The following is a 27,639-nucleotide window of genomic DNA, read 5'->3' on the forward strand; positions in this document are numbered from 1 at the left end:
CATCTACACAATGGAATATTACTCAGCTATCAAAAACAACGACTTTATGAAATTCGTAGGCAAATGGCTGGAACTGGAAAATATCATCCTGAGTGAGCTAACCCAAACACAGAAAGACATACATGGTATGCACTCACTGATAAGTGGCTATTAGCCCAAATGCTTGAATTACCCTAAATGCCTAGAACAAATGAAACTCAAGACAGATGATCAAAATGTGAATGGTTCACTCCTTCTTTAAAAGGGGAACAAGAATACCCTTGGCAGGGAAGAGAGAGGCAAAGATTAAAACAGAGACTGAAGGAACACCCATTCAGAGTCTGCCCAACATGTGGCCCATGCATATACAGCCATCCAATTAGACAAAATGGATGAAGCAAAGAAGTGCAGACCGACAGGAGCCAGAATACTGCAAATACAGAGGCGAATACCAGCAGCAAACCACTGAACTGAGAATAGGACCCCCGTTGAAGGAATCAGAGAAAGAACTGGAAGAGCTTGAAGGGGCTCGAGACCCCATATGTACAACAATGCCAAGCAACCAGAGCTTCCAGGGACTAAGCCACTACCTAAAGACTATACATGGACTGACCCTGGACTCTGACCTCATAGGTAGCAATGAATATCCTAGTAAGAGCACCGGTGGAAGGGGAAGCCCTGGGTCCTGCTAAGACTGAACCCCCAGTGAACTAGACTGTTGGGGGGAGGGGGACAGTGGGGGGAGGGTGGGGAGGGGAACACCGATAAGAAAGGGGAGGGGGGAAGGGGATGTTTGCCCGGAAACTGGGAAAGGGAATAACACTCGAAATGTATATAAGAAATACTCAAGTTAATAATAAAAAAAAATAAAATTAAATTAAATTAAAAAAAAAAAGAAAATGTCCTGAGTGAGGTAACCCAACCACAAAAAAAGACACACATGGTATACACTCACTGATAAGTGGATATTAGCCCAAAAGTTTGAATTACCCAAGATACAATCCACAGACCACATGAAGCTCAAGAAGGATGACCAAAGTGCAAATACTTCAGTCCTTCTTAAAAGGGGAATTAAAAATATTCATAGGAGATATGGAGACAAAGTTTGGGTCAGAGACTAAGAATGGCCATTCAGAGCATGTCCCACCTGAGGATCCAGCTCATATCCACAAAGCCACCAAACCCAGACAATATTGCTGATGCCAAGAAGTGCATACTGACAGGAGCCTGATATAGCTCTCTCCTAAAGGGCTCTCCCAAAGCATGAAGAACACAGAGACAGATGCTAACAGCCAACCATTGAATTTAGAACAGGATCCCCATTGGAGTTAGAGAAAGAATTGAACAAACTGAAGGGGCTTGCAACACCATAAGAACAACAATACCAATCAACCAGAACTACCAGGGACTAAACCACCACCCAAAGAGTACACAAGGACAGACCCATTGCTCCAGCTGCACGTGTAGCAGAGGATGGCCTTGTTGGGCACCAATGGGAGGAGAAGCCCTTGCTCCTGCCAAGGTTTGACCCCCCAATGTAGGTGAATGTCCGGGCAAAGAGGCAGGAAGGCGTAGGTGGTTTGGTGGGGTAACACCCTCAAACAATAAGGGGGAGGAGTGATAGGATAGACAACCAGGAAAGGGGATAACTTTCAAATAGTAAATAAAAAATATGATTAAAAAAAAGAATTTTGGCAACCATTGCAGTACATTGAACTCCATAGAGACAGCGCTGGGGCAAGCGAGAGCTGGAATGGCACTGGTCAACTCTGCCTCATAGAAGAAATCAACTAAGCATGGGCAAAGGAGATCCTAAGAAGCAGTGATGCAAAATGTCCTCATTTTGTGCAAACTTGCCGGGAGGAGCACAAAAAGAAGCACCAGATGCTTCTGTCAACTTCTCAGAGTTCTCCAATGTCGGGGACCAGACTACCAGACTAGGCAAAGCTAGACCCCTGCCCTGAGCAGATTCCTGAGAAGGGCTTGACCTTTTCAAAGAACAGGTTCCCGGAAGACTGTTGCCTCATTGTCTAAGAAGAGTATCTTGCAGTTTAGAGATTCACCTTATGTCCTTGGGCACTTCCCAGTTCTCTCCCCGCCACCCTAAGCTTTAGTTCCTGCTTCAGGGCTTTAAATGCTGTACACTCCTCTCAATAAACAGACCTTGACAAGGACACTGCTTGGTCTCGCTCCTCTTTCTCGCCTGTTCTCCCGCAGGTATGGGTCCCCCTTGACCCCCACAAATAACTGGGTCCCCGCTGGCAGGGGCACTCCAAGAAGTGCTGAGAGAGATGGAAGACCATGTTTGCTGAAGAAAAAGGTAATTGTGAAGATAAGGCAAAGGTTGACAAGGCTCTTTATGAAAGAAAAATGAAAACCTACATCCCCCCCAAAGGGGAGACCAAAAATAAGTTCAAGGACACCAATACACTGAAGAGGCCTCCTTCAGCCTTCTTGTTCTGTTCTGAGTACTGTGCAAAAATCAAAGGCGAGCATCCTGGTTTATCCATTGGTGATGTTGCAAAGAAACTAGGAGAGATGTGGAACAACACTGCCGCGGATGACAAGCAGCCCTATGAGAAGATGGCCGCCAAGCTGAAGAAGTATAAGGATATTGCTGCCTACAGAGCTAAAGAAGAACCTGATGCAGCAAAAATGGGGGTGGTCAAGGTGGAGAAGAGCAAGAAAAAGAAGGAAGAGGAAGACGATGAGGAGAATGAGGAAGATCAAAGATGATGAAGGTGAAAATGAAAAAGGTGATGATGATGAATAAGTTGGTTCTAGAGCAGATTTTTTTTCTTGTCTAAAAGCATCTAACCCCCCATGTACACAACTCACTTCTTTTAAAGAAAATAATTGAAATGTAAGGCTGTATAAGACTTGTTTTTAAACTGTACAGTGTCTTTTTTGTATAGTTTACACATTACCAAATGTGTCTTTAGATAGCCCTGTCCTGGTGGTATTTTTAATAGTCACTAACCTTGTCTGGTACAGTCTGGGGGTTGTAAATTGGCATGGAAATTAAAGCAGGTTCTCGTTGGTGCACAGCACAAATTAGTTATATATGGGGACAGTAGTTTGGGTCTTGTTTTCTGGTTTTTTTTGGAGGGTTTTTGTTTGTTTGTTTGTTTTGTTTTTGTTCATCTTCAGCTGTCTCTGATGCAGCTTATACAAAGATAATTGTTGGTCTGTTAACTGAATACCACTCTGTAATTGCAAGAAAATTGCTGCTGTTTTGTTGACATTCTGAATGCTTCTAAGTAAATACAATTTTTTTATTAAAAAAAGAATTTTATTTAAATATAGTTTAGTACTCAGAATTACTTATGTACTTATTTACTCATTTTGTGTGTGGTCAATGTTTTGTTATTTCAGACATTATTTCAATGTGTAGCCCCAGATATTCTGAAAATTATGGAAATCATAATCCCTTTCTCTAGAGATAGGATTAAAGGATGACAACAACCACCCCCTATTGTTTATATACCTTAAATTCCTGATCTGTCCAGAAGTTTTAACATTAAGTAATGTTTATTTGTCAAAGGATTTGCACCATCTAATGAGATGATCATGTGTCTTTTTTCTTTCTGTTGGTTTACATAGTGGATTACGTTGATGGATTTCTGTATACTGAACCATCCCTGCATCCCTGGAAAGAAGCCAACTTGATCAAGTTGAGTGACTGTTTAGATGTGTTCTTAGATTCATTTTGCAAGAATTGTGTTCAATATTTTCTCATGGATTTTCATAAGGGAAATTTGTCTGAAGTTCTCTTTCTTTGTTGGGTCTTTGGGTGGTTTAGGTATAGTTCTCTATTTGGTTGATTTCAGCCCTGGTTTTGATTATTTCCTGTTGTCTACCCTTCTTGGGTGTTTTTGATTCCTTTTGTTCTAGAGCTTTGAGATGTGCTGTTAAGCTGCTAATTTATGCTCTTTCCAATTTTTTTATGGAAGCACTCAGATTGTACTACTTTCATTGTGTCCCACAAGTTTGAGTATGTTGTGCCTTCATTTTTCATTAAATTCTAAGAATTTTTTAATTTCTTACCTTATTTCTTCCCTCACCAAATCACCATTGAGTAGAGAGTTGTTCAGCTTCCACGTGTGGGGGAGCACCCTCTTAGAGGCTAAGGGGAGGGAGAATGGGATGGGAAGGGGTTGCAGAAAAGAGATTGGAAACGGGGACATTTGAAATGTAAATATATAAAATAACCAATAAAAAATTTAGCAATCATCTATTTGTATATATACCATCAGTAGAAGATATTACATCTTTGATCTGCAGAAATCTTTCAAAAAGGGTGGGTTACTACTTACTGATTGCTCTATATATTTAATAATAACAGGAAAAGCATATTAATAGCCAGGATCTTTCCTAAAATTTACTCCCTTTTGCCTCACCTAGAAGAGTTCATCCATTGAGATTTTATAGTCCATTGTGAAACCAGCTCACCAAGATCACCTGCTTGTTTTTAGGCTCTGGTATACTGCTTCTGTCAGTTCTCATTTCACAGTTTCTTTTAACAAACACTTTTTACATCCTTGAGCTTTGCTTTACATTGAAAATTTCATGATTGACACCAATTTCAAATAAAATGCTTCTGTTCTGTTCATGTTTTTAACAGCAGAGAGAATGTGCATTATTAGAGATAAATGTTGGTGTTGCTCTTGTTTCAGTCGGGAGTGAGTTGTGTGAAAGACTCAATAATAAACAAAGTTTCCCCCAACCTACAGCTATGACTGTGAGGGTATTTAGTGAGGGTGGTTGTCTATGAGTCTATTCAATTGATTGGACAAAAATTATAAAGATTAGAAAATCTAATCACACAGCCAAGTGAAGTGGCAGAGAGGAAAAGGTTAATGACAGACTAATGGCTAGAGGTGGGGATGGGAAATCTTCAGCTACCTGAGAGTGATAATTACTCTGATGAGGTTTCATGACACAAAGTAACAATTGACAATTTGAAGCAAAGACAAAAAAGTTGAAGCTGCTATAGAATTGAAATAGAGATTCTGAGATTTCCAGACAGAAAATATCAAATATGGATTGGGGACTGGATAATAAACTAGAAGCTTCCACAGCAATAGCAGGAACTGCCAGAGACAGACTATAGAGAGGCCAGAGTTCTGAGGACAAATTAACAGCTATAGTTCCTGCTGGCAGCTGTAGGAGTGAAAATAAGGAACTACAGATTGATGAGGAATTGAAATATGCCAGCTACAGAGACCTCTTTTATTGTGAAATGACAAACTCTATTAGAATAGAAAATGAGTTCTAATCAAGGGAATAAAGGGGCATCATGGATGGGAGACCTCCAGATTATTCTAGATAAGATATTTGACAGCTTCCTTGGGGAAATCCATCTATCCATATGTCCTCCTTTCCTTTTGTTTCCTGTTGAATCTTGGTCTCTTTTCCCAAGACAGCCATTTGGTAAAAGTTGCAATATCTAGTCAGAGAGGGTCTGACAAAGTCCCTGGAATACTTCCTTTAAGAGGATATTCTCGGAGACCCAACCGCCTGGTCAGGTGGGCACTCCTGAGGCTGCAGAGCGGAAGAGACCACCAACACTGCTCACCCCTGCCCACATCCCTGGCCCAAGAGGAAACTGTATAAGGCCTCTGGGCTCCCGTGGGGGAGGGCCCAGGAGTGGCAGGACCCCTGCCAGAGACACCGCCGGACCCTGAAGGAAACAGACGGGATAAACAGTTCTCTGCACCCAAATCCCGTGGGAGGGAGAGCTAAACCTTCAGAGAGGCAGACAAGCCTGGGAAACCAGAAGAGACTGCTCCCTGCACACACATCTCGGACGCCAGAGGAAAAAGCCAAAGACATCTGGAACCCTGGTGCACTGAAGCTCCCGGAAGGGGCGGCACAGGTCTTCCTGGTTGCTGCCGCTGCAGAGAGCCCCTGGGCAGCACCCCACGAGCGAACCTGAGCCTCGGGACCACAGGTAAGACCAAATTTTCTGCTGCAAGAAAGCTGCTTGGTGAACTCAAGACACAGGCCCACAGGAACAGCTGAAGACCTGTAGAGAGGAAAAACTACACGCCCGAAAGCAGAACACTCTGTCCCCATAACTGACTGAAAGAGAGGAAAACAGGTCTACAGCACTCCTGACACACAGGCTTATAGGACAGTCTAGCCACTGTCAGAAATAGAAGAACAAAGTAACAGTAGAGATAATCTGATGGCGAGAGGCAAGCGCAGGAACCCAAGCAACAGAAACCAAGACTACATGCCATCATCAGAGCCCAATTCTCCCACCAAAACAAACATGGAATATCCAAACACACCAGAAAAGCAAAATCTAGTTTCAAAATCATATTTGATCATGATGCTGGAGGACTTCAAGAAAGACATGAACACACTTAGGGAAGCACAGGAAAACATTAATAAACAAGTAAAAGCCTACAGAGAGGAATCACAAAAATCCCTGAAAGAATTCCAGGAAAACACAATCAAACAGTTGAAGGAATTAAAAATGGAAATAGAAGCAATCAAGAAAGAACACATGGAAACAACCCTGGATATAGAAAACCAAAAGAAGAGACAAGGAGCTGTAGATACAAACTTCACCAACAGAATACAAGAGATGGAAGAGAGAATCTCAGGAGCAGAAGATTCCATAGAAATCATTGACTCAACTGTCAAAGATAATGTAAAGCGGAAAAAGCTACTGGTCCAAAACATACAGGAAATCCAGGACTCAATGAGAAGATCAAACCTAAGGATAATAGGTATAGAAGAGAGTGAAGACTCCCAGCTCAAAGGACCAGTAAATATCTTCAACAAAATCATAGAAGAAAACTTCCCTAACCTAAAAAAAGAGATACCCATAGACATACAAGAAGCCTACAGAACTCCAAATAGATTGGACCAGAAAAGAAACACCTCCCGTCACATAATTGTCAAAACACCAAACGCACAAAATAAAGAAAGAATATTAAAAGCAGTAAGGGAAAAAGGTCAAGTAACATATAAAGGGAGACCTATCAGAATCACACCAGACTTCTCGCCAGAAACTATGAAGGCCAGAAGATCCTGGACTGATGTTATACAGACCCTAAGAGAACACAAATGCCAGCCCAGGTTACTGTATCCAGCAAAACTCTCAATTAACATTGATGGAGAAACCAAGATATTCCATGACAAAACCAAATTTACACAATATCTTTCTACAAATCCAGCACTACAAAGGATAATAAACGGTAAAGCCCAACATAAGGAGGCAAGCTATACCCTAGAAGAAGCAAGAAACTAATCGTCTTGGCAACAAAACAAAGAGAATGAAAGCACACAATCATAACCTCACTTCCAAATATGAATATAACGGGAAGCAATAATCACTATTCCTTAATATCTCTCAATATCAATGGCCTCAACTCCCCAATAAAAAGACATAGATTAACAAACTGGATACGCAACGAGGACCCTGCATTCTGCTGCCTACAGGAAACACACCTCAGAGACAAAGACAGACACTACCTCAGAGTGAAAGGCTGGAAAACAACTTTCCAAGCAAATGGTCAGAAGAAGCAAGCTGGAGTAGCCATTCTAATATCAAATAAAATCAATTTACAACTAAAAGTCATCAAAAAAGATAAGGAAGGACACTTCATATTCATCAAAGGAAAAATCAACCAAGATGAACTCTCAATCCTAAATATCTATGCCCCAAATACAAGGGCACCTACATACGTAAAAGAAACCTTACTAAAGCTCAAAACACACATTGCACCTAACACAATAATAGTGGGAGATTTCAACACCCCACTCTCATCAATGGACAGATCATGGAAACAGAAATTAAACAGTGATGTAGACAGACTAAGAGCAGTCATGAGCCAAATGGACTTAACGGATATTTATAGAACATTCTTTCCTAAAGCAAAAGGATATACCTTCTTCTCAGCTCCTCATGGTACTTTCTCCAAAATTGACCATATAATTGGTCAAAAAACGGGCCTCAACAGGTACAGAAAGATAGAAATAATCCCATGCGTGCTATCGGACCACCACGGCCTAAAACTGGTCTTCAATAACAATAAGGGAAGAATGCCCACATATACGTGGAAATTGAACAATGCTCTACTCAATGATAACCTGGTCAAGGAAGAAATAAAGAAAGAAATTAAAAACTTTTTAGAATTTAATGAAAATGAAGATACAACATACTCAAACTTATGGGACACAATGAAAGCTGTGCTAAGAGGAAAACTCATAGCGCTGAGTGCCTGCAGAAAGAAACAGGAAAGAGCATATGTCAGCAGCTTGACAGCACACCTAAAAGCTCTAGAACAAAAAGAAGCAAATACACCCAGGAGGAGTAGAAGGCAGAAAATAATCAAACTCAGAGCTGAAATCAACCAAGTAGAAACAAAAAGGACCATAGAAAGAATCAACAGAACCAAAAGTTGGTTCTTTGAGAAAATCAACAAGATAGATAAACCCTTAGCCAGACTAACAAGAGGACACAGAGAGTGTGTCCAAATTAACAAAATCAGAAATGAAAAGGGAGACATAACTACAGATTCGGAGGAAATTCAAAAAATCATCAGATCTTACTATAAAAACCTATATTCAACAAAATTTGAAAATCTTCAGGAAATGGACAATTTCCTAGACAGATACCAGGTATCGAAGTTAAATCAGGAACAGATAAACCAGTTAAACAACCCCATAACTCCTAAGGAAATAGAAGCAGTCATTAAAGGTCTCCCAACCAAAAAGAGCCCAGGTCCAGACGGGTTTAGTGCAGAATTCTATCAGACCTTCATAGAAGACCTCATACCAATATTATCCAAACTATTCCACAAAATTGAAACAGATGGAGCCCTACCGAATTCCTTCTACGAAGCCACAATTACTCTTATACCTAAACCACACAAAGACACAACAAAGAAAGAGAACTTCAGACCAATTTCCCTTATGAATATCAACGCAAAAATACTCAATAAAATTCTGGCAAACCGAATTCAAGAGCACATCAAAACAATCATCCACCATAATCAAGTAGGCTTCATCCCAGGCATGCAGGGATGGTTTAATATACGGAAAACCATCAACGTGATCCATTATATAAACAAACTGAAAGAACAGAACCACATGATCATTTCATTAGATGCTGAGAAAGCATTTGACAAAATTCAACACTCCTTCATGATAAAAGTCCTGGAAAGAATAGGAATTCAAGGCCCATACCTAAACATAGTAAAAGCCATATACAGCAAACCAGTTGCTAACATTAAACTAAATGGAGAGAAACTTGAAGCAATCCCACTAAAATCAGGGACTAGACAAGGCTGCCCACTCTCTCCCTACTTATTCAATATAGTTCTTGAAGTTCTAGCCAGAGCAATCAGACAACAAAAGGAGATCAAAGGGATACAGATCTGAAAAGAAGAGGTCAAAATATCACTATTTGCAGATGACATGATAGTATATTTAAGTGATCCCAAAAGTTCCACCAGAGAACTACTAAAGCTGATAAACAACTTCAGCAAAGTGGCTGGGTATAAAATTAACTCAAATAAATCAGTTGCCTTCCTCTATACAAAAGAGAAACAAGCCGAGAAAGAAATTAGGGAAACGACACCCTTCATAATAGACCCAAATAATATAAAAGTACCTCGGTGTGACTTTAACCAAGCAAGTAAAAGATCTGTACAATAAGAACTTCAAGACACTGAGGAAAGAAATTGAAGAAGACCTCAGAAGATGGAAAGATCTCCCATGCTCATGGATTGGCAGGATTAACATAGTAAAAATGGCCATTTTACCAAAAGCAATCTACAGATTCAATGCAATCCCCATCAAAATACCAATCCAATTCTTCAAAGAGTTAGACAGAACAATTTGCAAATTCATCTGGAATAACAAAAAACCCAGGATAGCTAAAGCTATCCTCAACAATAAAAGGACTTCAGGGGGAATCACTATCCCTGAACTCAAGCAGTATTACAGAGCAATAGTGATAAAAACTGCATGGTATTGGTACAGAGACAGACAGATAGACCAATGGAATAGAATTGAAGACCCAGAAATGAACCCACACACCTATGGTCACTTGATTTTTGACAAAGGAGCCAAAACCATCCAATGGAAAAAAGATAGCATTTTCAGCAAATGGTGCTGGTTCAACTGGAGGGCAACATGTAGAAGAATGCAGATCGATCCATGCTTATCACCCTGTACAAACCTTAAGTCCAAGTGGATCAAGGACCTCCACATCAAACCAGACACACTCAAACTAATAGAAGAAAAACTAGGGAAGCATCTGGAACACATGGGCACTGGAAAAAATTTCCTGAACAAAACACCAATGGCTTATGCTCTAAGATCAAGAATCGACAAATGGGATCTCATAAAACTGCAAAGCTTCTGTAAGGCAAAGGACACTGTGGTTAGGACAAAACGGCAACCAACAGATTGGGAAAAGATCTTTACCAATCCTACAACAGATAGAGGCCTTATATCCAAAATATACAAAGAACTCAAGAAGTTAGACCGCAGGGAAACAAATAACCCTATTAAAAAATGGGGTTCAGAGCTAAACAAAGAATTCACAGCTGAGGAATGCCGAATGGCTGAGAAACACCTAAAGAAATGTTCAACATCTTTAGTCATAAGGGAAATGCAAAACAAAACAACCCTGAGATTTCACCTCACACCAGTGCGATTGGCTAAGATCAAAAACTCAGGTGACAGCAGATGCTGGCGAGGATGTGGAGAAAGAGGAACACTCCTCCATTGTTGGTGGGATTGCAGACTGGTAAAACCATTCTGGAAATCAGTCTGGAGGTTCCTCAGAAAATTGGACATTGAACTGCCTGAGGATCCAGCTATACCTCTCTTGGGCATATACCCAAAAGATGCCTCAACATATAAAAGAGACACGTGCTCCACTATGTTCATCGCAGCCTTATTTATAATAGCCAGAAAATGGAAAGAACCCAGATGCCCTTCAACAGAGGAATGGATACAGAAAATGTGGTACATCTACACAATGGAATATTACTCAGCTATCAAAAACAACGAGTTTATGAAATTCGTAGGCAAATGGTTGGATCTGGAAAATATCATCCTGAGTGAGCTAACCCAATCACAGAAAGACATACATGGTATGCACTCATTGATAAGTGGCTATTAGCCCAAATGCTTGAATTACCCTAGATCCCTAGAACAAACGAAACTCAAGACGGATGATCAAAATGTGAATGCTTCACTCCTTCTTTAAATGAGGAAAAAGAATACCCTTGGCAGGGAAGGGAGAGGCAAAGATTAAAACAGAGACTGAAGGAACACCCATTCAGAGCCTGCCCCACATGTGGCCCATACATATACAGCCACCCAATTAGACAAGATGGATGAAGCAAAGAAGTGCAGACCGACAGGAGCCGGAAGTAGATCGCTCCTGAGAGACACAGCCAGAATACAGCAAATATAGAGGCGAACGACAGCAGCAAACCACTGAACTGAGAATAGGTCCCCTATTGAAGGAATCAGAGAAAGAACTGGAAGAGCTTGAAGGGGCTCGAGACCCCAAAAGTACAACAATGCCAAGCAACCAGAGCTTCCAGGGACTAAGCCACTACCTAAAGACTATACATGGACTGACCCTGGACTCTGACCCCATAGGTAGCAATGAATATCCTAGTAAGAGCACCAGTGGAAGGGGAAGCCCTGGGTCCTGCTAAGACTGAACCCCCAGTGAACTAGTCTATGGGGGGAGGGCGGCAATGGGGGGAGGGTTGGGAGGGGAACACCCGTAAGGAAGGGGAGGGGGGAGGGGGATGTTTGCCCGGAAACCGGGAAAGGGAATAACACTCGAAATGTATATAAGAAATACTCAAGTTAATAAAAAAAAAAAAAGTAAAAAAAAAAAAAAAGAAATATATATATATTTGTCACAGCCCTAGAGAGCTGAAGATAAAAGTTTTGTCAGGAGGGCACAGGAGAAAATTATGTAAAAAAAAAAAAAAAAAGAGGATATTCTCTGTGCTCCTGATTTACCTGACTTAATCTGATCCTCATTCAATGCACTGACTAGTTGAAGACAATACTGTGTCCAGAGCTCATAGGGACTTTATTTTGCCTTTCCCCTAGGACAAGCACATAAATACTTGTAAACACAGTGTGAATAATGACTTTAGAGAACAGAACTTGGGATACCAGGATCACATCATCAGAGATGATGATTCACAGATGAGCTAATCCATAGTCAAGTGATCCTATTCAAGCGGGGTAAGGGCTTTTTTCCTGTTATCCTCAGATTTACTGACAATGGTCATGTTGCTCTGTTTATGGTGTCACATTTCCATGCTTGGGGAGAAAGCTTTCAAAGAACTCTTGAAACTTTTGAAACAACAGCAGTCATCAACAACTCCACCAAAGGCAAAGAAACCCTTGCAGATACCCAAAATGTCCTATTGAAAAAAGGTGAATCAAGAAGTTTGACAGAAGATGAAGATTATGTGTGGATCTTATATGGGGTACAATTTCATAGATTGTTTTATGTCTACTGGGCAAGAAACAGAAAAGATGGCCATAATACTATCTAGAACTCTAGTGAAGTAAAGGGCAGTGTAGTAATCTCAGCACTGTGATGGATTCCCATTACTCTCATTATCCAGAATGAACACTATCCTAAACCCAAACAGGTATTTCATATGGAGTGCTTCGGGGTTCTAGAACACAACAAGCCACTTTCAGGTCCCAGAAACTGAGTTTGAGGGCAACTTTTTCTAAAGATGTCCTTATGAAATTTACAGTTCCAGGCCAGAGGAGACTCCCCTTGTGCCTGCCCCTGTCTACCAGAACCATGAAGCCATATCTACATGTGATGGTCAATAAGAAAATACATGGAGTCCCCAAAGCACACAAATATGAATGTCACAGAATCATATATGCTTGTAACCTGTCATTCCACCAGAGAACACACAGATAGGAGAGACCATTTCTTCTGTATTGAGTGTTATAGTAGCCTCTATGGAGTCTCAGACTCTGAGGTCATGAGGATTTACAAAAGTTGGAGATGCTTTTCTCATGCATCACATGTGAAAGATCCTTCAGCCACAAGAGCAATCTGCAGGCTCATGAGAGGATTCACACATGATACAAGCCCTACACCTGCTCCCTTTATAAGTAGCTTCTGCCAATCATCACATACCACCATCACGAGGGATTTACCATAAGTCAGACAGAAATGTACTTCTGCACCAGGTACAAGATCCAAAAGTGTCCCATCTGCCCAGGAATAAGAGTGTAACTTCTAAATAACACATAGCCAGTGAAAATGTTTTAATTAGCTCTTGGATTTCTTTTTTCTCACTTAGAATTTCATCACAGTGGTGTGTGAGGGTCAAGCATATAAGCAGTTTTCAATTTGTTTCCTAAAATTTTTCCAATGTAATTTTGGGCTATTATCTTCTTTGACCTTAGTAAATATTGGTTGATGTTTTTGTCTTTCTTCTCTGTGTTATGTTTCTTGTGTGTCTGAGTGTCCCATGTGTGTGTAGGTTTCTCTCTGTAGGGTTGGTGGGCTTTAACATTGAAGTTATTTGAGACAGTTTCCCTTACTCAGGTTCCTCAGGTAAAGTGGCCCTGAAGCTTATATAGAACCTCTTTTCTTTAGTCTCTACACTTTTTAGGAAGCTGATATGACACCAATCTGCTACTGGATCTGATTTTCCAAATTTTTATTTCTTATATTTGGACTAGGTAGATTATATATGTACCACATTTTAGAAGAAAACATTGAATTTCAGAAGGGGCACTAGACACTTGGATCTGGAATTACAGCAGCTGTGAGCTGTCGTGTAGGTGCTAAGAACTTAACCCTGGCAATCTGATCAAACAGAGGTTCTGACCCCTGGGCCATCTCCCCAGCTGTTTGATTGAGTTTGTTATGTCCTTTACATCCAAACTAACATCATCTGAATTTTAAATGTAATACTCTTATCCACTGAAATACTATCTGTTCTTAAAATTCAAGAATGTATCTCATGGGAGAAGACATTGAGTTCAAACTTGGAAGAAACAAACAACAGAATCTCAGTGTTCCAGAAAGGCTTTCCCCTACCTACTTCATTTGGTGGAAAGTGGTTTTCTCCTTTTACCTTATGGGTCCCTGAAGTGTAAACTTCTAGTTCTTTGGAAAGTTAGTTATACCAAAGTTAGTTATATTTTGCTGGGGTTCACAAGTGTTTCTTTGAGAAAATCCATAAGAAAGAAAAGCTAATACCAATACTCCTCAAACTCTTTCATAAAATAGAAACAGAAGGAACACTATCTAATTCATTTTATGAAACCACAGTTACTCCAATATCTACCCCCAACCCAAGGACACAACATAGAGAATTTTAGGATACTTCTATTTGTGAATAATGATGCAAGCATGTTCAATAAAATTCTAGCAAACCAATTCTAAGAACAAACCAGAACAATCATTCACTACAATCAAAGAGGCTTCATTTCAGAGATGCAATATATTGTAATCCATCACCATCATCTTCTATAAAAAACAACTGAATGGAAAAGTCACACAAACATCTCGTGATATGCTGAAAAAGCCTTCTACAATGTACAACACCTTTCATATTAAAAGTCATGACGAGATCAGGAATTAATGGCATGTTACTAAACATAATAAAAGTAATGTAGGTTGGGGATTTAGCTCAGTGGTAGAGCGCTTGTCTGGGAAGCGCAAGGCCCTGGGTTCAGTCCCCAGCTCCGAAAAAAAGAACCAAAAAAAAAAAAAAGTAATGTACATCAAACTAACAGCCAACTTCAAATTAAATGGAGAGAAACTTTAAGCAATCCTATTAAAATCAAGTAGAGGATGAGTCTGACCACTCTCTACTTATCTATTTCTTATGGTACACAAAGTTTCAGCTAGGACAATTATACAACAAAAGTAAATACAAGGGTTATGAGTTGGAAAGGAAGAATTCAATATATTTGCAAATGATAATATACATAAGTGACCCACAAAATTCTATCAGAAAACCCCTACATCTTATAAACAAAGTCTAACAAAGTGGCTGGATATAAAATTTACTCAAATAACTTATTAGCCTTCCTTTTTAAAAATGATAAATGGGTTGAGAAAAAAATCATGTCAACAAAACCTTTCACAATACCACAAATAAAACACAATTAATATAAAATGTATTGCAGTACCTCTCAACAATAAACTGAAACATAGGGATGAAAAGAACTTCAAGTCCCAGAAGAAAGAAATGAAAAAAAAAATCTCAGAAGATGGTTAGATATCCAATAATCATGGATGCGTAGGATTACCATAGTGAAATGGCCATCTTACCGTAAGTGATCTATGGATTCAATGCAATCACCACCAAACTTCCAAAAAAACTTTTCACAGATATGGAAAGAATAATTCTTTACCTCATATGGTAAAACAAAAATACAGGATACCCAAAATAATTCTCAACAATAAAAGATATGAAGTAATCATCATCCCTGACCTCAAGTTGTACTACAAATTAATAGTGATAAAAACCAAATGGTATTGGTTCCTAGATAAACAGATAGATAAATGAAAAAAAATTGAAGACCCAGAAATCAACACACATTTCTATGGAACGTATTGTCAAAAAGTCAAAAACATACAGTGGATAAAAGAACACATCTTCAATAAACGATACTGATCTAACTGGCATTATGTATGTAGAAGAATTAAAATTGAGCCATGTTAAGACATAAGGATGCAGCTCCCAGGCAGGGTCAAGTAAGGACAGGTGACAGGTACTAGTAGGGGCTGGAATGCTGCCCTTGAGAAGAAAATGCTTTTTCTCATTTGGCCTTAAACTATATTCTGCTGTGTCCTGTTTCTGTGGAAGTGATTCTCAGGCTCTCTTGGTAATGGCGAGTAGACATTGATAATAAGAAGAAGGGTGATCAGTGAACTAGACTGTTGGGGGGAGGGGGACAGTGGGGGGAGGGTGGGGAGGGGAACACCGATAAGAAAGGGGAGGGGGGAGGGGGATGTTTGCCCGGAAACTGGGAAAGGGAATAACACTCGAAATGTATATAAGAAATACTCAAGTTAATAATAAAAAAATAAAATAAAATAAAATAAAATAAAATAAAAAAAAGAAGAAGGGTGATCAGTGGAAGGGGAAGCCCTTGGTCCTGCTAAGACTGAACCCCCAGTGAACGTGATTGTTGTGAGGAGGGCCATAATGGGGGGAGGATGGGGATGGGAACACCCATAAAGAAGGGGAGGGGGAGGTGTTAGGGGGATGTTGGCCCGGAAACCGGGAAAGGGAATAACATTCAAAGTGTAAATAAGAAACACTCAAGTTAATAAAAAAAAATGGAAAAAAAAGAAGGGTGATTTGTTATGTGAATATTTTGAGAAGAAACCTTTGTTTAGTCCTATTTCTTTGTTTAGTCTTGCCTCAGTTGTTCCTGGTATCATGGGGATAATGATCTTATGGTGTCTTGCCAAAAAGGAAATTATAGCAATGCATATTCATATCTATATAAGGATTAATAAAGCTTGCAATTACATGCAGTTGCTTCTGCCTTTGCTCTGCAACCCTGTGTCCTGGAGGTATGCAGTCAGACCCAGGGGCCCCAACACACTAGATGTTGATAGAGCCATATCTTTCACCTTGTCCAAGTTTCAAGTCCCAGTGGATCAAGGTCTCAACAGGAATCCAAATACACTGACTCTAACAGAAGAGTAAGTGGGAAAGAAATGTGAACACTTTCAGGTCTCTATCTGCACCCTGAAGCTAAGGCTTTCCCACAAACCTCCATACTGAAATCCTGCTCAGAGAGAGCTAGTCTCCTAAGGGTGCTTTGACTCCTAAACCTGTGTGTTTAGAAACACTACTTTCTCTCTAAAAACTGTCCAAAGATGGACCTGCCAGGAGCACACAGGACACAGAAACCATGGAGCAGCCAGGAGCAGGATACTCCAAGTCCCCCACTGCATCCTAGAGCTAAGACTGTCCCACAGACCTCTGTACTCAAATCCTGCCCTGAAAGAACTTGTCTCTCAGGAGTATTCTCACTCTTAAGATCACAGACTCACACGGACAAGGTTCATTCAGAGATGGCAAGAACAAATTACATCAGAGATAGACAGATGGCAAGAGGCAACCATAAAAGCCTAAGTAACAGAAACCAAGGCTACTTGGCATCAGCAAAACCCAGTTCTCCCAGCACAGCAAGCCCTGGATACCTCAAAACACTGGAAAAATCAGATTCTGATTTAAAATCACATCTCATGATGATGATAGAGGATTTTAAGGAGGAACTAAATAACTCTTTTTAAAACATACAGAAGAACACAGGTAAGCAAGTAGAAGGCCCTAAAGAGGAAACACAAAAATCCTTTAAATAATTACAGGACAACATGACCAAATAGGTGAAGGAATTGAATAAAATCATCCAGAATTTGTAAACAAAAACAGAAACAACAAAGAAATCTCAACGTGAGAAAACACTGGATATAAAAAAAAGGTAGGAAAGAGATCAGAAATCATAGATGCAAGCATCGCCAACAGAATGCAAAAGATAGAAGAGATAATTTAAGATGTAGAAGATACCAAAGAAAACATTTCTGTACCAGTCAAAGAAAAAAAAAAAACCAACCTTCTAACCTAAAATGTCCAGGAAATCCAGGATACCGTGAGAAGGCAAAACATAGGGATAACGTGTATAGAATAGAGCATTCACAATTTAAAGGGCCAGTAAATGTCTTCAAAAAGTTACAAAAGTAAACTTCAATAACCTAAAAATAGAGATGCCTGTGAACATACAAGAAGCCTACAGAACTCCAAATAGATTAGACCAGAAAAGAAATTCCTCCCATCACATAACAGTTAAAACAGCAAATGTGCAAAACAAAGAAAGAATATTAAAAGCAGTAAGGGAAAAATGTCAAGTAACATATGAAGGCAGAGGTATCAGAATTACAAAAGACTTCTCAACAAAGATTATGAAAGCTAGAAGATCCTGGGCAGAAGTCACACACACCCTAAGAGAACACAAATACCTGCCCTGGCCACTATATCCAGCAAAACTCTCAATTAACATAGATGGAGAAACCAAGATATTCCATGACAAAACCAATTCTATGCAATGTTTTCCAGAAATCCAGCCGTACCTAGGATAATACATGGAAAACTCCAACCCAAGGAGGAAAAGTATACCCTAGAAAAAGCAAGAAAGTAATCTTTAAACAAACCCAGAAGAAGATAGCAACACAAACATAATCCCAAATTTAACAACAAAAATAATAGGAACCAACAAATGGTATTCCTATTATTTCTTTACATCAATGGACTCAATTCCCTAATAAAAAGACATAGACTAACAGATTGAAGAAGTAAACAGGAGCCAGCATTTTGATGCATACAGGAAAGGCACTACAGACAGACACTACCTCAGAGTAATAGTCTGAAAAATTTTTTCCAAGCAAATGGTCCCAAGAAACAAGTTGGAGCAGCCATTCTAATATTGTGTAAATTTGACTTTAAAACAAAAGTTATCAAAAAAGGACAAGGAAGGATACTTCATTTCCATCAAGTGAAAAATCTACCAAGATGAACTCTCAATTCTGAATATCCATGCTCCAAATGAACGGGTACCCACATTTATAAAACAAACCTTACTAAAGCTATAAACACACATTGGACCACACAAAACAGTCTGAGATTTCAACACCATTCTCTCATCAATGGACAGATCATGGAAACAGAAACTAAACAGAGACAGAGTGAAACTAACAGAAGTTATGAATCTAATGGATTTAACAGATATCTATAGAACATTTCATCCTAAAACAGCAAAATATAACTTCAGCTCGGCACCTCATGGTACCTTCTTCGAAATAGACCATATAATTAGTTACAAAACATGCCTCGACAGATACAAGAAGATAGAAATAATCTAATACAGACTATCAGAGCACTACCATGGGCTAAGGCTGTACTTCAATAATAATGAAAGCAACAGGAAGCCACACACACACACACATACACACACAGAAGCTTAACAGCACTCTACTCAATGATAACTTGGTCAAGGAAGAAATAAAGAAATTAAAGACTTTTGAATTTAGTGAAAATGAATATACAACATATCCATATTTATGGAAATCAATGAAAGCAGTGATAAGAGAAAAACAAATAGCTCTAAGCTCCTCCAAAAAGAAATTGACCAGACTATACACTAACAACTTGACAGCACACCTGAAAGCTCTAGAAGAAAAAGAAGCAAATACACCCAAGAGGACTAGAAAATAGGAAACATTTAACCTCAGGGCTGAAATCAACCAAGTAGAAACAAAAAGAAATATACACAGAATCAACCTTAAAAGGAGATGGTTCTTTGAGAAAATGAACAAAGCAGATAAGCCCTTAGCCAGACTACTAAGAGGGCACAGAGACAGTTTCCAAATTTACAAAAACAGAAACGAAAAGGGACACATAACAACAGAAACTGAAGAAAATAAAAGAATCATTGGATCATAGTACAAAAACCTATACTCAACAAAACTGGAAAATCTGGATGAAATGAATACTTTTCTAGACTAGAACCAGGTGTCAAACTTAAATCAGAATCAGATAACCCCTAAAGAAATAGAAGCAGTCACTAAAGACTCCCAACCAAAAAAATCCCAGGACCAGATGGGTTTACTACAGAATTCTATCAGATGTTCAAATAAGACATAGTACCAATACCCTTAAAATTATGCTATAAACTAGAAACAGACAGAACACTACCCAAATTGTTCTGTGAAGCCACAATTACATTTATACCTTAACGACACACGATCCTATAAAGAAAGAGAACTTCACACCAATTTCCCTGATGATTATTGATGCAAAAATACTCAATAAAATTCTCCCAGACTGAATCCAAGAACTCATCAAAATGCCCATTCACCATGATCAAGCAGGCTTCATACACAAATGTAGGGATGTTTCAATGTATGGAAATCTATCAACTTAATCCACTATATCAACAAACTCAAAGACAAAAACCATCCTTCAACGTAATCAGAAATAATATAAAATACCTTGATGGTATTCTAACCAAGCAAGTGAAAGATCCATATGACAAGAACTTCAAGTCTTTGAAGAAAGAAATTGAAGTAGATTTCGAAGAAAGAAATTGAAATAGATTTCAGAGGATGATCTCATAGTCATGGATTGGTAGGATTAATATAGTAAAAATGTACATTTATGCAATGCAAATGACAGATTCAATGCATCCTCATCAAAATTCCAACTCAATTGTGCATAGAGTTAAAAATAGCATTTTGCAATTTCATTTGGAATAACAAAAAACACAGGAGAGTAAAAACTATACTCAACCATAAAAGAACTTCTGGGGAATGACCATCCCTGATCTCAAGCTGTATTACAGAGAAATAATGATAAATCTGTATGGTATTGGTACAGAGACAGGCAGGTAGATCAATGGAATAGAACTGAAGACCCAAAAATGAACCCTCAAACCTATGCTCACCTGATCTTTGAAAATAAGCTAGAACCATCCAATGGAAAAAGACAGCTTTGTCAATAAATGGTACTGCTTCAACTGACAGTCAGCATGAAGAACAATTCAAATCAATCCATTCATATCCCCTTGTGGAAGAGCAAGTCCAAGTGGATCAAGGACCTCCACATAACCAGATACAATCAAACTTTTAGAAGAAAAAGTGGGGAAGAGCCTCGAACACATGGGCACAAGAAAAAGTTTCCTGAACAAAAGGTTTGTGCTCTGAGATCAAGAATCGACATATGGGATTTCATAAAATTGCAAAGCTTCTGTAAGTCAAATTATACTGCTTATAGAACAAAACAGTAACCAACAAATTGGGAAATGGTCTTTTCCAATCCTACATCTGATACAGGGATAATATATGCAATATATGCAAAAAACTCAAGAAGTTAGTCTCTAGAAAATCAAATAATCCTATTTAAAAATGGTATACAGAGCTGAACAGAGAATTCTCAACTGAGGAGTATCCAATGTCTGAGAATTATCTAAAGAAATGCTCTACATCCTTACTCATCAGGGGAATGCAAATGAAAACAACCCTGAGAATCCACCTCACAGCAGTAAGAACAACTAAGTTCAAAAACTCAAGTGACAACCTATGCTGGCAAGGATAAAGAAAGAGGAACACTCTTCCATTGTTCATGGGATTGCAAGCTGGTACAATCACTCTGGGAATCAGTCTGGAGGTTCCTCAGAAAATTGGACACAGTACTACTTAATGACCCAGTTATACCACTCCTGGGCTTATACCCAAAAAATACTTCAACATATAACAAGGACAGATGCTCCACTCTATTCATAGCAGCCTTATTTATAATAGCCAGAAGCTAGGAAGAAACCAGATGTCCTTCAACAGTGGAATGGATAAAAATAATATTATATATGAAGGATGTCACTTTCTAGTATAAGGTGAAACTCCTTTTGAATATGATTGTGGGATTGATTTTCTAGAATGTTCCTTGGGCTCAGGGAAAGAATGTGTATTTAATAACCTTTCAATGGAATGCTCTGGTGATCTTTTTGGGTACTTAAAATTTTTACTGTTAATTAAATTTTGAATTTCTTTGTTTACTAATCATACAGTTCTAATGCACCATGATCTGTTGTCATGTTGTTACAATGTTTTTACTTCAGGAGTGTTTCTTTCTTGTTTATCGTGTCTTATTCTTCAAACACTTGGAGAAAAACTGATATTGTTAATTTGAAATGCATTTGTCACAGCTTACCAAATAATGCCTTCAACACAGTCACTAAACTTTGTCTCATATTAAAAGCTCTGTCTTGGCTGTTTAAAGATGGCGGCAGAGGAACCTCAGCAGCAGAAGCAGGAGCCGCTGGGCAGCGACTCCGAAGGTGTTAACTGTCTAGTCTATGATGAAGCCATTATGGCTCAGCAAGACCAGATTCAACAAGAGATTGCTGTGCAGAATCCTCTGGTGTCAGAGCGACTGGAACTCTCAGTTCTGTATAACGAGTATGCTGAGGATGACAACATCTACCAACAGAAGAACCTCCACAAAAAGTACTCCTACATACGGAAGACCAGGCCCGACAGGAACTGCTTCTATCCAGCGTTCGGCTTCTCCCACTTGGAGGCACTGCTCGATGACAGCAAGGAACTGCAGCGGTTCAAAGCCATGTCTGCCAAGAGTAAAGAGGACCTGGTGTCCCAGGGCTTCACTGAATTCACAATTGAGGACTTCCACAACACATTCATGGACCTTATCGAGCAGGTGGAGAAGCAGACCTCAGTAGCTGACCTGCTGGCCTCCTTCAATGACCAGAGCACATCACACTACCTTGTGGTCTACCTGCGACTGCTCACCTCAGGCTACCTGCAGCGGAAGAGCAAGTTCTTCGAGCATTTCATAGAGGGTGGCCAGACTGTTAAGGAGTTCTGCCAGCAGGAGGTGGAACCCATGTGCAAGGAGAGCGACCACATCCACATCATCGCCCTGGCCCAGGCCCTCAGTGTGTCCATCCAGGTGGAGTACATGGACCGCGGCGAGGGCGGCACCACCAACCCACACGTCTTCCCTGAGGGCTCTGAGCCCAAGGTCTACCTGCTCTACCGACCTGGACACTACGATATCCTCTACAAATGACCGGCTGGCCTACCGTGCCCTGCCTGCCTCCCCTGCCAGGCACTAGACATGTACAGAGGGTTTTTTCTTTTCTTTTTTTTTTTCGTTGTTTTCTTTTTTGTGTGTGTGTGGTTGTAAATGGTCATATTTCACTCCTCCCTTTTCCTGTCATAGAACCTTCCATGTTTTATTAAAGGAAATGCTGGTGGTGAGGGAAAAAAAAAAAGCTCTGTCTCGGAATATAAATACAGCACACTAGCTTCCCAACATTCAATAGCTTTGCCAGCTCATGGTTACAACTTATCTATCAAATACTTCCTCAAATAATGTGTTTCATTCTGTCACATGAATATGAAAAAAAAAAACCTTGTACCACATTTTGTCTTAATTTGGACTACTCTTACTAGATGAAACACGATGACAACAACAACATTGGGAGGGAAGTTATTATATTGCTCATATTTTCATATCAGAGTTCTTCATCAACAAATAAAGAGCAGGAACTCAAGCAGGGTAGCAACATGAAGAGAGAAGTTGATATAGAGACTGTGAAAAAGTATTCCTTATTAGCTTTCTTTGCAAAGACTCCGGAGCCTGCATTCTTATATAACCTAGGACTAACAACTTAATGATTACACCAACTGTAATTGACTGTGCACTCCCCATTTAACATTAATTAAGGAAATGACCGAAAAGCTTGACTCCCATCATTGGATTTAGCTCAGGGAGGAACATTTTCATTTGATATAATATTGTGTTCGAGTCTTTGCCTTGTATTTCCTCAATAAACTATAATTCACATTTAACAAGGGGATATCATCTCTTTCCCTCCCGAGTTGCTATTTGTCATGTATTTTTATCACAGATTCACTAAGACTTCATCTCTCCTTTATCAAGTTTCTCTCCATTTAGTTTAATGTTAGCAACTGGTTTGCTGTATATGGCTTTTACTATGTTTAGGTATGGGCCTTGAATTCCTATTCTTTCCAGGACTTTTATCATGAAGTGGTGTTGTCAAATGCTTTCTCAGCATCTAATGAAATGATCATGTGGTTTTGTTCTTTCAGTTTGTTTATATAATGGATCACGTTGATGGTTTTCCGTATATTAAACCATCCCTGCATGCCTGGGATGAAGCCTACTTGATCATGGTGGATGATTGTTTTGATGTGCTCTTGGATTCGGTTTGCCAGAATTTTATTGAGTATTTTTGCGTCGATATTCATAAGGGAAATTGGTCTGAAGTTCTCTTTCTTTGTTGTGTCTTTGTGTGGTTTAGGTATAAGAGTAATTGTGGCTTCGTAGAAGGAATTCGGTAGTGCTCCATCTGTTTCAATTTTGTGGAATAGTTTGGATAGTATTGGTATGAGGTCTTCTATGAAGGTCTGATAGAATTCTGCACTAAACCCGTCTGGACCTGGGCTCTTTTTGGTTGGGAGACCTTTAATGACTGCTACTATTTCCTTAGGAGTTATGGGGTTGTTTAACTGGTTTATCTGTTCCTGATTTAACTTCGGTACCTGGTATCTGTCTAGGAAATTGTCCATTTCCTTTAGATTTTCAAGTTTTGTTGAATATAGGCTTTTATAGTAAGATCTGATGATTTTTTGAATTTCCTCTGAATCTGTAGTTATGTCTCCCTTTTCATTTCTGATTTTGTTAATTTGGACGCACTCTCTGTGTCCTCTCGTTAGTCTGGCTAAGGGTTTATCTATCTTGTTGATTTTCTCAAAGAACCAACTTTTGGTTCTGTTGATTCTTTCTATGGTCCTTTTTGTTTCTACTTGGTTGATTTCCGCTCTGAGTTTGATTATTTCCTGCCTTCTACTCCTCCTGGGTGTATTTGCTTCTTTTTGCTCTAGAGCTTTTAGGTGTGCTGTCAAGCTGCTGACATATGCTCTTTCCTGTTTCTTTCTGCAGGCACTCAGCGCTATGAGTTTTCCTCTTAGCACAGCTTTCATTGTGTCCCATAAGTTTGGGTATGTTGTACCTTCATTTTCATTAAATTGTAAAAAGTTTTTAATTTCTTTCTTTATTTCTTCCTTGACCAGGTTATCATTGAGTAGAGCATTGTTCAATTTCCACGTATATGTGGGCATTCTTCCCTTATTGTTATTGAAGACCAGTTTTAGGCCGTGGTGGTCCGATAGCACGCATGGGATTATTTCTATCTTTCTGTACCTGTTGAGGCCTGTTTTTTGACCAATTATATGGTCAATTTTGGAGAAAGTACCATGAGGAGCTGAGAAGAAGGTATATTCTTTTGCTTTAGGAAAGAATGTTCTATAAATATTTGTTAAGTCCATTTGGCTCAGGACTTCTCTTACTCTGTCTACATCTCTGTTTAATTTCTGTTTCCATGGTCTGTCCATTGATGAGAGTGGGGTGTTGAAATCTCCCACTATTATTGTGTGAGGTGCAATGTGTGTTTTGAGCTTTAGTAAGGTTTCTTTTACGAATGTAGGTGCCCTTGTATTTGGGGCATAGATATTTAGGATTGAGAGTTCATCTTGGTGGATTTTTCCTTTGATGAATATGAAGTGTCCTTCCTTATCTTTTTTGATGTCTTTTAATTGAAAATTGATTTTATTTGATATTAGAATGGCTACTCCAGCTTGCTTCTTCTGACCATTTGCTTGGAAAGTTGTTTTCCAGCCTTTCACTCTGAGGTAGTGTCTGTCTTTGTCTCTGAGGTGTGTTTCCTGTAGGCAGCAGAATGCAGGGTCCTCGTTGCGTATCCAGTTTGTTAATCTATGTCTTTTTATTGGGGAGTTGAGGCCATTGATGTTGAGAGATATTAAGGAATAGTGATTATTGCTTCCCTTTATATTCATATTTGGATGTGAGGTTATGTTTGTGTGCTTTTCTTCTCTTTGTTTTGTTGCCAATTAGTTTCTTGCTTCTTCTAGGGTATAGCTTGCCTCCTTATGTTGGGCTTTACCCTTTATTATCCTTTGTAGTGCTGGATTTGTAGAAAGATATTGTGTAAATTTGGTTTTGTCATGGAATATCTTGGTTTCTCCATCTATGTTAATTGAGAGTTTTGCAGGATACAGTAACCTGGGCTGGCATTTGTGTTGTCTTAGGGTCTGTATGACATCTGTCCAGAATCTTCTGGCCTTCATTGTTTCTGGCGAAAAGTCTGGTGTGATTCTGATAGGTCTGCCTTTATATGTTACTTGACCTTTTTCCCTTACTGCTTTTAATATTCTTTCTTTATTTTGTGCGTTTGGTGTTTTGACTATTATGTGACGGGAGGTGTTTCTTTTCTGGTCCAATCTATTTGGAGTTCTGTAGGCTTCTTTTATGCCTATAGGTATCTCTTTTTTTAGGTTAGGGAAGTTTTCTTCTATGATTTTGTTGAAGATATTTACTGGTCCTTTGAGCTGGGAGTCTTCACTCTCTTCTATACCTATTATCCTTAGGTTTGATCTTCTTGTTGAGTCCTGGATTTCCTGTATGTTTTGGACCAGTAGCTTTTTCTGCTTTACATTATCTTTAACAGTTGAGTCAATGATTTCTATGGAATCTTCTGCTCCCGAGATTCTCTCTTCCATCTCTTGTATTCTGTTGGTGAAGCTTGTATCTACAGCTCCTTGTCTCTTCTTTTGATTTTCTATATCCAGGGTTGTTTCCATATGTTCTTTCTTGATTGCTTCTATTTCCATTTTTAATTCCTTCAACTGTTTGATTGTGTTTTCCTGGAATTCTTTCAGGGATTTTTGTGTCTCCTCTCTATGGGTTTCTACTTGTTTATTTATGTTTTCCTGGAATTCTTTCAGGAATTTTTGCGATTCCTCTCTGTAGGCTTCTACTTGTTCTCTAAGGGAGTTCTTCACGTCTTTCTTGAAGTCCTCCAGCATCATGATCAAATATGATTTTGAAACTAGATCTTGCTGTTCTGGTGTGTTTGGATATTCCATGTTTATTTTGGTGGGAGAATTGGGCTCCGATGATGCCATGTAGTCTTGGTTTCTGTTGCTTGGGTTCCTGCGCTTGCCTCTCGCCATCAGATTATCTCTAGTGTTGCTTTGTTCTGCTATTTCTGACAGTGGCTAGACTGTCCTATAAGCCTGTGTGTCAGGAGTGCTGTAGACCTGTTTTCCTGTTTTATTTCAGCCTGTTATGGGGACAGAGTGTTCTGCTTTCGGGCGTGTAGTTTTTCCTCTCTACAGGTCTTCAGCTGTTCCTGTGGGCCTGTGTCTTGAGTTCACCAAGCAGGGCACTTGCAGCAGAAAAGTTGGTCTTACCTGTGGTCCCGAGGCTCAAGTTTGCTCGCGAGGTGCTGCCCACGAGCTCTCTGCGGCGGCAGCAACCAGGAAGATCTGCGCCGTCCTTTCCGGGAGCTTCCGTGCACTAGGGTTCCAGATGGCGTTTGGTGTTTTCCTCTGGCGTCCGAGATGTGTGTGCAGAGTGCAGTCTCTTCTGGTTTCCCAGGCGTGTCTGCCTCTCTGAAGGTTTAGCTCTCCCTCCCACGGGATTTGGGTGCAGAGAACTGTTTATCCGGTCTGTTTCCTTCAGGTTCCGGCGGTTTCTCAGGCAGGGGTCCTGCCGCTCCTGGGCCCTCCCCCACGGGAGCCCAGAGGCCTTATACAGTTTCCTCTTGGGCCAGGGATGTGGACAGGGGTGGGCAGTGTTGGTGGTCTCCTCCGCTCTGCAGCCTCGGGAGTGCCCACCTGACCAGGCGGTGAGGTCTCTCTCCCACGGGGTTTGGGAGCAGAGAGCTGCTGCAGGCCAGGATCCGTGGGTGTATGTTTCCGTTTTTATTTGATGCTTCCAAATGTAAAAAAGCCAAGATCCTTACAATTCTTAAAACAGTTTGAATGCAACCACCTCACATGAGACCATGCAAAGCAATTCTTGTACATATAACCATTTCTTTCCTTCACCTTCCCTGTTTCATACAGTGTGATTGACAAAAGAACTGGATGGTTTGTTTGTGCTTAGAGGGAAGATGCCATTTCTTTACACCACCACACAAGTCAATTCTAACAAGTTACTTTGCTTTTTTTTTTTTTTTTTGAACCTA

The 27,639-nt window shown here is 39.7% G+C and overlaps 1 protein-coding gene and 1 long non-coding RNA gene across 3 annotated transcripts in view; one reads left to right on the forward strand and one right to left on the reverse strand.

Moving 5' to 3' along the window:
- The window catches only part of LOC108351412 (uncharacterized), a 106,477-nt gene that overhangs the window by 66,812 nt on the left and 12,026 nt on the right, over positions 1-27,639 (reverse strand). Inside the window, exon 3 of one of the 2 annotated variants that reach the window (XR_005486789.2) lies at positions 4,027-4,105. The exons of the other annotated variant lie outside the window; for it this stretch is intronic. This is a non-coding gene — a long non-coding RNA (uncharacterized LOC108351412). The remainder of the gene's footprint in view (positions 1-4,026; positions 4,106-27,639) is intronic. 2 annotated transcript variants of the gene reach the window in all.
- Positions 21,817-22,715, forward strand: Otub1l1 (OTU deubiquitinase, ubiquitin aldehyde binding 1 like 1). The gene has a single exon (XM_039080063.2). The coding sequence runs from the start codon at positions 21,822-21,824 to the stop codon at positions 22,629-22,631; it is 810 nt and encodes a 269-aa protein (XP_038935991.1). The 5' UTR covers positions 21,817-21,821; the 3' UTR covers positions 22,632-22,715.

The sequence above is a fragment of the Rattus norvegicus genome, chromosome 7 (genome assembly GCF_036323735.1).
Source record: "Rattus norvegicus strain BN/NHsdMcwi chromosome 7, GRCr8, whole genome shotgun sequence".
NCBI lineage: Eukaryota > Metazoa > Chordata > Mammalia > Rodentia > Muridae > Rattus > Rattus norvegicus.